The sequence below is a fragment of the Cyprinodon variegatus genome, unplaced genomic scaffold (assembly GCF_000732505.1).
Source record: "Cyprinodon variegatus isolate N-32 unplaced genomic scaffold, C_variegatus-1.0 Scaffold85, whole genome shotgun sequence".
Lineage (NCBI taxonomy): Eukaryota > Metazoa > Chordata > Actinopteri > Cyprinodontiformes > Cyprinodontidae > Cyprinodon > Cyprinodon variegatus.
The window spans coordinates 86,923-102,204 of record NW_015150538.1 but is presented as its reverse complement, the minus strand read 5'-3'; the positions used below and the strand labels follow the sequence as shown (position 1 = coordinate 102,204).

Sequence of the window (15,282 nt, the reverse complement as noted above, 5' to 3'; positions counted from 1 at the left end):
ATATATATATACATATTGTGATCCTTATCTTATTTCATTCTTATCCTTATCTTATTTTATTCTTATATCTGATTTGTACTTATAATCTTATTTTCTCTTCTGTAAACGGTTGCACTGCAAGAAAAGAATTTCCCACAAGGGATTAATAAAGTAATTCTGATTCTGATTACAACCTTGTAAACCAGAACCGTGGTTTAGGAACTCCAGTGATGTGATTGTTCTCCTAGTTTTTGTCTGTGCTATCATTACCTGTACATCGTTCTGGGAGATCTCTAGAAGCCCAATAGACATTTTCACAAAGATCAGTAAAGTTAACATTAATTAAACCTCCTGAAAATAAAAGCAAAATCATTGGTTTGCTTTTGGAAACTATTAGCTGTATGCAGGCATTTTAATTAAATAGAGAGTTTAAAAAAATAGTTTCATCTACCAATTGACTATTTTTACTTTTAACACAATGCAGTAAAATCACATGTGCACATCTTTAGAGCAGCTTGTGGCTGATGTATCTGAGAGTAACCTGCATTTTGATGGTTTGTTATGAATATGTCTTCTGGCACATCCTTCATATTAATGCCTACCCTTCACTTTTTCCTTTTATGTGACCATTTTCACAAAACCGAGATAATGAAGTACGACACTTCAAATGTATCTTTTTTTCTTTCAAATTGTGCTTAACAAAACACAGCCGAGGGCATAAATGCAGGTAACGGCTCAGCTTTTGAAGGGTTATTGACATTTTAAACTCAATTTCAAACCTTACAAATAGAATATTGGATTAGCTCAGAATAATATTTCAAGTCACAACTCCGCTCCACCATGGCATGATGGGCAAACACAGCTAGAAATGAGTTTTGAAATTTCCTGCCTTTACCTTTGGCTGTATATAAATATTAAGATCCCCACACTTGCTTTACCTAAATTAGATGGAAATTTGGTTTCCTGAAAAGTGTCCAGTTGATTGGTATAGCCAATTGATGTACTTTCACGGATTATATATCTACATTATAAATTATTGGAAATTCTTGCACAGGCACAACTCAGAAATAAGAACATTTACATTTTCATTATTTTTAGTAATATAATTCAAAAAGTAAAACTCACATTAAGCTTTATTCCACAAAATAACTTATTAGTATTATTTTAAAGTGTTTTTCATATAACATTGATGGTTATGGCTTAAAACTATTGAAAATCAAAAATTCAGTTTCAGAAAAAAAATAATGGATATCACATAGGACCAGTAAAAAAGTGATTAAATGTATAAAAGTTATGACATTATAGTCTAAAGAAACATGGGGAAGGCTGTTGACTTGACCCTTGTCCAGCAGACAATCCTTGACATCCTCCACCGGGATGGTAAGAAACTAAAGGTCATTACTAATGAAGCCGGCTGTTCAAAAAGAACTGTCCCCATACATACTTATAGAAAGTATGTATAAAGGAGGGACAAGATGCACAGCCCACAGAAGCCTTGAAACTGTTGTAATGTTAAGCCCATTCAAGAGCTTAGACAAATTAGTAGTTGAAGTCATTGCCTAAAGAAAACCCACTCAAAGATCTATCATGGTTAAAACTGTTGTTTACTTGTGTGAAGCAAAAAACTGTTAAAAGCGTCATATCTAGGCCCAGAGGAGAGAAAAGAAACTACTGCTGAATTTAAGAGAGTCTTCATCATATCTGTCTTCTTCATGTTATAAAGTGTGGTGGTATTTAACTTCAATTAAAACGTGGACTGTGTGATTGTTTCATTCATGTGGGGCGTGTGCATATCTCAAAAGCCTGCAAAGGCTCACTCTCCACAAAGTGCGGTTTTGGTTATTGGCCCCTACTGATTTCAACACAGAGAGGGTGCTGACATTAGCCCACCTTGCTACTGTATAAGCAATCCACCAAAAGGGACATTTCCAATAATCAGGAGCTCACCTGCAGATAGCAAGTGTTGCAGCTTATAAAACATTTTCCCTGTTGTATAGCAGAACAACAAACAACGGTAAAGGAACGACGGAGAAACTGGTCATTCAGCTAATGCTAAATCCACATGGGATTTACACATGGGTCGAATTCTCGTGCAATTCATGGCAAGAAAAAAAGGGGTCTGAATTAGCTCTATTCTTTTAACCAAAAAATTATTGGACAAGAATCTAAACTCAATTTCAGAAGGATTGCATAAGATAAGTTATTTCTCATTTAATTAACAATTAATCTACCAGAGTCTGGAGAAAGAATGAAGGTGTACAAAAACCTTGAAGTCCAATGTAGTTTTTCTGTGGCTGACAATTTCAAGTCCTGTTATGTGCCTGTATAGTTCCATTGTGTTATATAAATTTCAAAGACACCACAGCTATTTGTAAAGACATTTTAGAGTACTTCATGTTTTCCTGGGCTAAAAACCTTCATGGAGATAATATCTTTTTTTAACAAGACTTGGTGCATGACCACAGAGTCCTGTACTGGTCTGATTTTACAAAACAATAACTTTCCGCACCCGTAGAGCTCAGAACCAAGAATCGACCAGTTACCTGCAATTAATCCCCATTTAAAACCCGGCCGGGACCGCAGGGAACCGTAAATAATAAAGTGGGACTGGACCCGAAATCACAAAGTGTCCACACAGCCGTTTATAATAACAGAGACAGAAAAGAATATTGCCTCACATCCTGTGGACTCACAGATTAGGAGGTGGAAATTTGATGAAGTATTAGGGTCTATCTTTTGTTCATATATACCTGTGCCTGCACTCATGAAATAATATCAGGAGTTTTTTTACCTGTAGATGTACGTTTTATATGGGTATTCATCCGGTACCCGACCGTGAGCAGAACTCTGACCGTACTACCACAAGTATCAATACCTGTTTTAAGGTTACTATAGATATGCTATTAAGTATTATCATGAAGAAGACAATAGATACCAGACTCAACAATGCACAGAGCTGAAGCAATCTAGTCTTCCTTTCCACCTTAATAGAGCTAGATCCCAATGCAGTGATGCAGTAGTACAAAGCAAAGGTGCCCAATCCAAGCATTAGTCCTTAACTGTACAGCACATAGACATAGTTATAAAGAGTATTTATTGAATAGCAGCATGATAAAATTTAACAGAAATGAAATACAAAATTTTGAGCAAAAACAAACAAAAAAATGTTTAATCAAATGTGCCTTCAAATAGACTGCTTTACCACAGGATGAATAGATTATCTTACTTATATTTAGAATTACCTGATAGAGAAGCTATAAATCAGTACTGAGAGAGTTGTAAAGAGCAATACAGAGAGAAAGACCACCGGCCCGCTGGTTGACTTTGGAAATGCACATTCATTTAGCCCCCTGTGCACTTTTTGCCAGGAGTGAGCCTTAATGCCCACATCATTGCCGTATTCTGTGAGCAGAATGGTCTGTCGCTTCTTCTAACCTCTGATAGACTGCCTGAGAACTCACTCCACTCTAAAAGGCTAATCTAAAACCACACTACCCAGCCCTCATTTTAGCTGCACCGTCACACTCCGCACCAGCTGCGTATTGAATGGGTGTCTTCCTGGGAAGTTCACCTTACGTTATAGGAAATCATTAGACAGATTTACGGGGGTAGACAGCATGAGGCTTTGTCATAATATTTCACCGATTCCTTTTCGCAATTTGGGGTTGAAGGATAAAGGGGACAGCAGCAGGTATGAAAAGGACATGATGGGGAATGGCTTGAATGATCCTATTGATCTTGTCAAGAGGGTATTGACATCTCTCTTCTTCCAATTATGATATATTTTCGTTGTGTGTGCCAGATGGGTTTCAGGAAGAGGGAAAATAAGGGAGGACATATTCAGCATGCAGGAGCCTGTTCCCCCTACTGAGCCTGTCTGCCCTGACATGCAGGGGCAGGCTGGAAAAATGTTCTGCTTATGTCAGTGGATGGCTAAGGTAATGACCAGTGACTGCTACCATTGCTCATAGTAATGATGGTTTCACCAAGGAATACTACACACTTTTGCAACCCCACCTCACCTTTTACCATCATTTTCTCCAGTGCTTCTTTTTTTTTGTGGCTTTTTTATTCTTACTTTCTTTGCAATTCTGTGCGTCTATCTAACATTTATTCCTCCTTATCATTCAACTGCCTCCTCTTCTTATGTTTCATGTCACTTTCCTTCACTGTCTCCATTACACTTTGCTCATTCCTGATAAACTAAAAAAGAACATTTTCGACATATACATTTTATGTATCTTTGCCATAAGAGGCCAGGCAGTGAGTATAATGCAGAGGCATTCTCAATGGGAGAACTTTACTGTGCTGACCTCAGCAACAATTGAGAAAAAAAAAAAATTCAACTCAATAATATTTTATCTGTAGATATTTCTACAAGTACAGAAGGTTTATTGCTTTTTATTCTGGGAATCAGAGTTTTCCTCAGCTAATTAAACTGTTCTGAAAGGTCCTTCATACAAGATAGTCAATTCCTAGTTAGAAATCCCAGTTTTCAATGCAAAGCAAGCAATAAAATTGGGGTGTTTGAGGTGGAGAGTTTATTGTTTAAATTAACAATTCTACTACAAACCTACAAGGTGATACTCACAAGAGACCTAGGTCACAGCAGAAAATGAAATGCAGCTTAAAATACAATATATCTGCATCTAAAAGCCAATGTCTCTCTTACTAATTATTTCTTGGATTTAGCCAACCATATAGAGCTCATATACGCCAGCCTAGTCAGGGCAGAAATCACTCATGATCCATCAAGAATGGAGGCAGTGGCACGCTGAAATTAGCTGACACTTTCTGTTAAAAAAAATTAGCAGGTCATCAACATTAATGATTTGATGACTGCAGTAAAGGCCTCTTTAGTGAATATTTTAGGACTAACAGATAGATAGAAGTCAGGCAGGAGTAACCATTTTTCTCCTCATTTCCCATCTGTTTTTGACATTGTATTTATAAAAAACAATGACAAATTAAAGAAATTAATTAAACCTTACACAACAGAAGATAGGAGGGAGGGGAAAGAAGGGAACAGGTTAAAATAGTTAATAGAATAGTTAATGAAACTGTAGGCAAATGTGGATGCACTTACCAAAATAAAAATAAAGAATAAACACCAAGAGTCAAGAACAAGAAACCAACTTATGTGCATATAAATTATAATATAATAAAGGATATAACACAGAAATAAAGCGATAGCAATGTCCATCAAAAATAATAAAAATGTATATTAATAAAATCATTAATAAATCTAAAGGAAAATCAGTATGAACAATTGTTTGTTCAAACATAACGGCACAGTGTTAATAATAATAATAATAATAATAATAATTATTATTATTATTATTATAAGATCGACGATGGTTGGATCCACTAGTCAACGTGAATTCTGGGCATTTAACAGGGCAGCCCTCAGTATCCCCACACTTCTGGATTGATTTCTATTAATTTATTTTTTACATCTATATATGTTGATACTATATATATTATATATTTGTTGATAACTAAAACTGTGAGATGCAATTAAAAGTTGGCCCAATCTGTTTTTTTTTTTTGCTGTTTCTCTTTTAGTTCCTTTAAAAAAAAAAGATACCTTGGATTTGTATATGTACATACTTATGTGATTCATTAAAATTGGCGCAGCATTATCAAGCAGTCATGTGTGGTGGTGGTGTGGAGTCATAAATTTATGCTAGAGTTTATAGGTCTCATTGGGAATAATGATAACAATAATAATCACATGACCATTATCATCACTTCCATAATAACAAAAAAATAAATAAATCTAACATTTTTTAAAAAGCCTTCTGTTTCACAAGCACATCCAGGATCAATATAACCGCCATCAACACCACTGGTGATGCCATCAGAGGGATGCTGATGGAGGGATTCTGCAGTTTAAAATAAGAGAGACTTCTTAAGTTGTACAAATAAAATGAACAGCCGAACCAGTTCATGTGGCATGAAAGTAATCATCAGTGTCACCCATAGTGCATTGAGCATTTAACTGTGAGTCCCATTTTAAACACCTTTCTTTGGTTGATATGAGCTCTGTGTATTGTTTTATATTGAATTAGTAGTGAATTTGCTTTGCTGGTCATGGAAAATACATTATTCCAGATTTAATTTTAGAAGTCGGGGTGGGGGAGAGAGGTGGGGGTCATTTTCCCATGTGGTTACTGGAAGGGTTGTAGTGCCTGACTTAGAGATTGGTTTACATAATTTCGATATTAGTTTCTTGGGTTTGTAATTCTAATTATTTGTTCTAATAATTCAGGAGATTTCCGTTTATTAGTGATAATATTAAAATTTAAATAATGAATTTCAGTTGTTGGTAATGTAAAAATTGGTCTTCCCCAACTCCAAAGGTTTTATTAGATGAAACAATTATTTTAAGTTATTTTAAAATAAATTATGGTGAGGAACTCCTCGTTGTTCCCATGTAGTGAAGTAGATTGTATTGTTCTGAAGTTGAAAATATGTTTTACCAGACTACTGTGTATCTAAAAGGCGCTAAAGAGGATTTTGTGAATGTATTAACCAAAAGCAAATTAGCAAGTCATCAAAATCCTCTAAATGCTAGTGAAAATTGTCTCGGAGCATGTCTTGCAAGTCAATGACTCGATACAATCAACTACTTTTTCTTGACAGAAACTTTTAATCAGTCTGTCTCTATTGTCTCTATAAAGTGCTTTGTGATGACATGTCTTGTGAATTGTTGTTATATACATAAACTGAATTGAATTGAGTTGAATTGAACATTAATAATTTAAAGACTGAAGTAAAAACATCTATAGTTAATATTTTAACACAAACAGTTGATTTTAGGCAAAAAATACAAATCAAAAAGAAAGATTTTTTTTCTCATCTCACATCATTAATTTCTTAACCTAAAATATAGCTGTCACAATTGTTCCATATGAAGAACTGTCTTTGATTATGTTCAGACCTTCATTAGCTGATTGACTGAATAATATTAGACCACTTCCAAATTGTCCAGGAGTCACTTTTTATCACTTTGTCAAAAGGTAGTCCCACAGGAGGAGGGATCATCAGATCATCAGAACCAAATTTGGTGAAAACATATCCATCAAGCCATATCAAGAGTAATATCAAAAGAGGGGATAAAACATCTGATAGGGCTGATAAAGCTTTTACTTAGAGGGGTTTGGGTTATCCTAAGCTGATCTGTATAATTATGATGCTACAGGCTGAGGCTACTGGAAGACGTAGAGACCACTTTTCATCATACTGCTTTGTTCTATCTCTATTCTCCCATTCTGCAGAATTTGTTGGATTAACCTCTAACTTTATGCTTTGCTTTTTCTCATCATAGTAGCTCCATCTGTTCCTGTCTGGCTGTACTAGCACCTGCTTTTCTAGTATGATTAAAAAGGTCATCAATAACAAAAAAATGCATCTCACCTCACACTCATCGCTTAGAGGAAGGTGGTGTCTCAGAACTGCTGCTTTCTAACCAAAATAAAGTTAGAAAGGTTAAGCTTTATGCAAGATCCAAAAATGTAACCAGCAGCTTCCTCATAAAAGAGAGAAGGCTGATGTCCCGAGGAAATCATAGGTTTAGGAGCTAAGTTTAGCATCCTTCCATCCCAAACATTACAGGCCAGCTGAAATAAAATTTAAAGGGGTTTTGATGTTTGAAAGTAGGATTGTTGATTTTTAAAATTTTGTATATTTTGCCTATATATTTCAGCTATTAGGTTATTTCTTTTCCTGCTTTAGCATTGCAAATAAAATATATTTATACTTCAGTAAACTCCTAGTCAGCACTTTCTCAGTCATCTACTTCCTGAAAGCAATCTTTGGTGTGAACTGTCATATGTCATATGTCTGTGTTCTATAGAATAGAATATGAGGTATTTTAAAGGTTACCTATAGTCAAAATTTAAACACCATCCAAGTCAACTGTAATGGTCAATAAAAATTACTAAACAGTATTCCAACGGTTAATCGGACGGGAGAATTGAGGAGACAGGAAGTTAATGTACGATGTCAGCTGCTATATTGTCCACCTGCCTGTTGAAGAGGACGGGGACCGAAGATGAAAACAGGGAAATAATATAGGCTTAGAGATAACAAACCTGGGTGGGTTGAGTCAGCTGAGGCCAGGTGGAGACTTAGGAGAAAGTAATCTCAGTAGTGACTTAGGGTTTTAACATAATCTATAGCATCAAATTTGCTAAAAAACGTATCTCAGACCTTAAATATCCAGCAACTTTGTCCGCTGTTAAAGTATGAATGTCATGTGAAGCTCAAGAGCCTTTCCACCAGGGCACTTTGCACTAAATGTGGTGCTACTTGACTTTTAAGACGTTAAGCAGACTTGAAATTGCCTTTAAATATGTGTGACATTTTCAGTTATCAGACCGAAAGAGCAGTGAGAATCACATGTCACGCAGTTTATGTAACAAAAAGGTTTAATGGATGAGCTTTACCCCATCCCATGTTTTCTTTTGGCGTCAAATTAAATCTAACAGAGACAAGAACTCTGCTCTTCACACATCATTATTTTCTCTGTATGAGGATGTGCTTAAAATCAACAGTGTAAGTAAGCTGGATTAAAGTAAATCTGAGAAAGTCATGCTTTATAATTCATTTAAGATTTTGAATAATGTTTGGAAAATAATATGAGAAGGAAAATGTTTTACTTTATTATAACACTCTTATCAGCATTATAAGGGAATCATTATGAAATCCTATAAATTCAAAGATTGCCTTTTTATCATTTTTTCATGTTTGTAACTTTTATTATGAACATTGCCACAGAATAATTGCTTCTTCCATTGTTTCAGAGGTAAAATTGGTCTGTGAAGCATAGCTAGATTATAAATTTTGTCTTATCTAAAATGTACTGTAGGGAGTTGATTAAAAAAAAAAAACCCTCCAAACTGAAGACCGGGCTGTAAACATCATGAATAAGATCTAGCAAAGTAAAATGCTAAAACATATCTTGCTTAATTAAAGTCTAATTTCTGAAGTAGTGACTTTATCTGAGGGATGCATGGGTTATTATTATGAGATCTATAATAAGGATATGCGCTTTAAATTTGACATTTTTTACACCATATAATTCAGGCACATGAATTTGTGGAGCTGTTAACTTCATGCTTTACCTAAAAAAAGTGGATCCTCTGTCTTAAAAATCCGGCAGAGGATCCACTTTTACTTTTATCTTATATACTTTTATCTTATAAACCTTATCCATCTTATATTAATAAGGCATTGTATGACTGCCAACTAGTTCTTGTACAAGGCTTTTAACAGTGCCTCCACTCTGGTTCAAGAGTGTTGTAACACAAAGAACATTATAGCGGCTACTGAATCTCTGGAGCTGGGTTCTGTGTCTTTCAGCTGAACAACTGACAAGTCAGGATGATTTTTGAAAGCCATGACATTTCCATATAAATGCATTCCATTGTTAAATTTGTTCTTTCATTGGTTTTCCAAAGTAAACTCTAATTTTCATTAGCTCTATGACACAACCATCACAATTAATAGAAATAAACGCATGAAAGATATCACTCAGTGTGGAACAACTTAAGAAATATGAGTTTTCCTTTAACACTAAATAACTAAAAGAAATTAACTTTTTTGTAATATTTTTATGATTTAAAATGTTCCAGTAATTAAAGTACTGTGGAGCTGAGTGCTCTGAAGAAATTAATTTCCACAGGGCAAAGCAATAAGAGCTCATCGGAACTTATGCTTGCTTGTGTTTTTTTTAGCCAGAAGCGGAAGTAACTGTGTTCCCATTTTAAGTGCTAACTTCAAACACATTTCAAAGTCTGTTTGGATGAGTTGTCCAACAAGGATCACAACATTCAAGTTGACAAGATAAGATCAGGTGTAAACAAAACTTAATATCATTCTAGTTGGTTCATAAGTCTAAACTTTCAGAGAGGTCATAAAAACAACCACAGCACTTAATTTCATTGTTTTGTTTTACAGAAATCACAACTACAAAGAGCTTTAAACTGATTTAAATCTGCTTCAAGCACCACTTGTTTCAAAATTAAGGTCTTGTATCCCAACTAAATCTAAACCTTTTTTTTGGGAGTTAATTTCTTTTTTGGGATTAATAAAATATTTTCTTATGTAAATGTATTGAATTGAGTAAATACTATTTACAAGTTTCTGCAAACATTAATTATTTGCTGTAGGTTTGAGAAAAACGTCCACAAACCAAAACCTGCTCTGCAGGACTATAGTTTTGAATCAGGGTAGATTATAGCTGCATTTTACAGTATAGTGTTAAGTTTTGTTTTTTTTTTCAGTATAGTGTTAAGTGGGTGTTATCACTAAAGACTAAAGCAGGGCAGTGCAGAGGAATTCCCCTAAAAAAAGAATGTGTAGTACCTGAAGTTGCTTGACAGCTTTGGGGCTTTTCACAACACAATCAAATGCTCCAACTACTGCCATCCATGTTAAAGGAAGGGATAGGAGAGTTTGAAGGAAGAACTTACTGGTCATTACTAAGAGTAAGAAATGAAGGGGAAGATATGAAAGACAGAAGGCCCGCGGAGCATCCATGTCACTCTCTTTGCTTTGCGAAGTGTAACTGGTGCTATGAGCAATCAGCCTAGTGAATCATTTCACGGATCAGCAAACATGAGTCCAGAACACTCAGGGGCTCTGCGACATTTCAACCATTACCCCTTGTGTCAAAACAGCTGAGTGCATTGTGTCATCCAAATTGACAGCATGACTTGATACCAATCACAGACATTCAGACCACACGCATACACACATTACATAAATGCCACTCTTGTATTAGGGTCTCTTCTACATCTGCAAGTTTTAGGTCTCTGTGTCTGGATATAGATTTGCTGGCCACTTTATGAGCTACTTCAATATGTTAACACCTATACCAAATCCACCAAGTAGATAGCAACGACGCAATGTAATTTGAGGTGAGATGCAGTTCAAACCAAATCGGCATGAGGAAGAGAGAGTGTTTAGGGGACATGAATATGCCAGGGTTACTCATACCAGATGCATTGGACTTTTGAAAACCTCTGATCTATGACAGAGGTTGGTTCAAAAAAGAGAAAATATCCAGTGAGTGACAGTTATGTGTTAGAAAATGACTCAGAGGTCAAGGGAGAATGGGTAAATTGATTTGAGATGACAGAAAGGCAACAGAGCACAAATGAACACTCTAAAATCTCGATGGCCAGGACACCATCTATAAATATAAAACAATAATTTCCATTAACACTTTAGGTTGTTTTAGAACTGACTGAGCATCGTCAAGACACAACAGGTAACACCACAGCTTCAGTAATGCAGCTGACCATGTTCATCTCTTTATGTGCACAGTCCCACCATCTTGTGATGACTTACTCCACTGAATCATTACACAGAGCTTAGGCTATTATAAACTTGTATCAACTGGTCTTCATGGCTATCAGAACTTAATAGAATAGAGTATCTTTGGGAGGAAGTGGAACTTCTCATCAAAGATGTGCAGCCAGCAAATTTGCAGTAACTGCATAGATTAAAGGAACTTAATAGGCAATAGGTCATCCATCAAGATATAAATACAAAAACATCTGCATATCTGCAGTATTACATGTTCCAGCTGCCACGTTCTCTTAAATAAATGGCAGGGATAAAAAAAAAACACACACACAAAAAAACAGAAGGTTTGCAATGTTTGAAGGATGCAATCCTCTGTACTGGTTAAGTGGACACATAAGGACCACGTTCCTCTACAGCCCTAACCTAATTACAAGGTAAAATGGAACACTTTAGGTGAAAAACAATAACAAGCCCGCCTAATGTAATCCCATTACACCTCCATTTGAACCAGAGGAAAGTGGAAAAGCATGTGTTTTTTTTTCTTTCATTGGATGGCCTCTTGGTAGCTCTATAAGAGGACATAAGAGAGTACATCATGCTTTACTTCCTCAAAACCCAAAATGATGTTAAGGAGATGTTTTAGTGCAGTGGTCTCCAAATGCAGGCCTCAAGGGTCGTTGTCCTTCAACGTTTAGATGTGTCTCTCCTTTAACACACCTGGTCACTTAACTACACCTTTATTAGCAGATATCTGTAGAGCTTTATTGCATTCCAGTGAGGCAGTTCAAACATTTTCTTTCAGTGTGTGAGGTAAGGGACACATCTAAAAGTTGCAGGACACTGGCCCTTGAGGATGTGAGTCTGAGACTACTGCTATGATACAAAAATATGCTCATTATAAATGACGTGTCAATTTGTCTGATGTGCATTATGCATGTATATTCCCAGATAATTTACTGCAGCATCACGCCTGTCTTTTGTGGGCATGTTATTTGTACTTTACTGTTGGGCTCATTTAAAGCCATTCACTGCATCCGTAAATATATGATGATAAGTCACACAGACAGGAGGATGCAGGCAATGAGGTGAAAGGTAAAGGATTTAGTCTTTTAAGCAAGAGCTAGTTTTAGACAATGTTGGAATCGCACTATAATTACCATTACATGTTTTTTAAGGCATCTATTATTATCTGCTCCCTACCTTCATTGAGTCCCATGTGAATGGTCCAGTAGTTCTGTAGGCACTGCAGCTCGTTCTTCATAGCCCTTTTGCAACGGCAGTAATACAGGGAACTTTTATGCAGAACTTCCACAGCAGTCTTGCAGTCTCGGTTGTTATCCAGCATGGCATCCTTCTCCTTGCCCACGAGGCACTGGCGCATCACCCGGTACCAGGGGCTGCAGTGAGGATCGTTGGTGCACAATTCACTGGCCTGGATGCAGTCTACCCACTGTGACTGGGCCTCACGTGCAGACCTGGTGCTTGGAAATCCTAGAGATATGTTGGCCATGGGCGCTATGAAAGCAGAGGAACCTTCCAACGAACCTAGAACGAAGGAACATACAATTACATATGTTTGTGCATTTGATAATTCAAGAATTATGATCATACTTAAATCGCATGTCAAGATACAGGGTCTATTATCACCTCCCTAACTGATTTTCTTTTAAAATAAAATGCAACCACTTCTGTATACATTTAATCAAGTTTGAGATTATATTTTTGTAATAAGCAAAAAAAAGCTAATTATAAAGAACGTAATAGCTTTTGACATTCCGCTCTGTATATATTTACATGGCTGTAATAAATGGATTTTTGATATTCATTTCGGTGAGTATCCCTGCTACCTCAACTCTAGACTTTATAGTTCCCTAAGACTTTTAAATTATAATAAGAGACCCAGAAAGGTTGAAATATCAATTGATCTGATGTCTGGTTAACAATTTCTCTCATTCTGAAACCAAATAAGCAGAAAATTAGGTTTACAATGAATCTTCTGAGCAAAGAATGCTACTTTTACAATGTCCAGGATGCGAAACCACCAGTACATGCAAACATCTACACTGCTTTGGTGAAATGACAAGAGAGACCCCTTGTGATGACATTGTGAATTGATCAACCAAGAGCAAAGGGTGTGCTGTATCGATTATGTGTGCAAAGGCTATGTTATATAAAAGTTCAATAGAACAAAAAAATAATAATGTCAGTTTGTAGCTTTGTAATCAGCGCACGCAATTCTTATGTAAATTGTAAATATTTTGGAGGTGGTAGATACTCAGTTTATTAATATTGTCTTTATAAGAAATGAATGTGAACTTAGATTAAAATTAACTGGATAAAAAAATTAATATTTTATTAAGAATCTACACATGAGATTCACTGAGACAGAAATTAGTATGTTTATTTTCATAAAAGTATGGGTTTTTATGTCTAAGATAAGTCGCCTACATTTACCTTCTGATGAATACATTCGTTCTGATAATGTTTTGCTATAATTCATTATGTAACTAAGTCAATCAGCTTTAACCATTAGAACTTTATTAATGCAATGAACACATTAACTTTAGTCTGACAAAACAAATCTACCAAATAAAAGTGGCCGCATTTCAAAACAGCATTCCCTTACATTTCTTAGGCTTTCATTATTCATTGAAGAAATAAAAGCACACAGATATATATCCCAATATCAGCATAATGTTTCACTTCTTACCTATGAGCACAAGGAAAATACAGACGCGCATCCGTAGTGTGCCAGACTTCATGTTGAGACGATTAAGACTCCAATTAGACAAATATCTCCAGCGATTGAAAGTTTAATTTCCTTCCACAGTTTCTTGGCAAAGTCTTACTTGGAGGACAAAAACAGAATAAATATCCTAATTTATCCCAAAACTAACACGCATCCCCTAAGAAATAACAAAAATCCTCGACGCCCAAAAAGATAAAAATCCAAAATCCTTTGCTTCTTACTGAGGAAGTCGAAAGAATTCCCTTAGATCTGGATAAACAAATAAAAATATATCAGAGCCAATCAATCAGTTAGTGGATCCATGAAAGCAGCTTCTTAGGGTCCGCTGCGCCGCGGACTTGATGTGTCCGCATTATGGGCTCAGACTGGCTGCTTCTCTTGCCCCTTTTTACGCACTTAGTCCCATAAACTGTTCCAAAACTGCCACACGAAAATCTGTTATCTATGCCAGCATATTAGAGGAGGTTTAAAGAACTCATTTGAAAGTGCAACAACCCGAAGACTTTTTTCCCCCTCTATCTCTCTCTCGCTCCACTGGATTGCTTGCAAAGCTGTGCGCTCCCCTAGAAGGAGCGGACGCGTCTTTTTCACTGACTGCACGCGTATCGAGGCATCCAGAGCAATTTATAAAGGGGGGGAGGGGGGTGTGGGGTCCAGCAGAGGGCGCTGCGGGAAGCCGTTCTCACTGAAAAAGCGAGGCGCACACTGTTCCCGCAGATACCCAAATATTACCCTGCTGAGTGTTGAACATTTGCTGCTGAGGGGATGGTTCTAGTGTCGGTGAATCTTGGCATGTGGAAACATAGTGAAGTCACACAGCCCATCTAATGCTGCTTTGATTTCATATTACATTTCTTTTCAGATTTTTAGACCAATACAATACTCTGTATATATTAAAGTACTGGAGAAGTTACACGCAGGCTAAGTTTATGAAAATGTGTCCAAGGGTTTCCAAATTAAACAGAGCACTGTTCCATCCATCATGTGAGTTTATCACAGAAACAGACTGCCATCTAAACTAACTGGCTGGGTAAGGAGCAAGTCTGTGAGAAAAGCAGAGGCCCAGTAGCTCTCACTCTAGAGATCACCAGCTTGGAGAATCAGTTAGTATAACTCTTTAGTTAAATTCTCCACAAATCTGGTCATTATGAAGGACAGGCAAGAAGAAAAGCAGAGATTAAATCCCCATCATACTTACCAAACATCATGCAACAAAGTATTCTGGTTTGATGAGACAA

At 36.3% G+C, this 15,282-nt stretch overlaps 1 protein-coding gene across 1 annotated transcript in view; it reads right to left on the bottom strand.

The window, feature by feature from the left end:
- The window catches only part of LOC107083836 (GDNF family receptor alpha-2-like), a 99,616-nt gene extending 84,968 nt beyond the window's left edge, over positions 1-14,648 (bottom strand). The window contains exons 1-2 of the mRNA XM_015373333.1: positions 14,006-14,648; positions 12,496-12,840 (exon numbers count right to left, since the gene is read on the bottom strand). Coding sequence (XP_015228819.1) covers positions 12,496-12,840; positions 14,006-14,057 — 397 coding nt within the window. The 5' untranslated portion in view covers positions 14,058-14,648. The remainder of the gene's footprint in view (positions 1-12,495; positions 12,841-14,005) is intronic.
- Between the last annotated feature and the right edge of the window lie 634 nt (positions 14,649-15,282).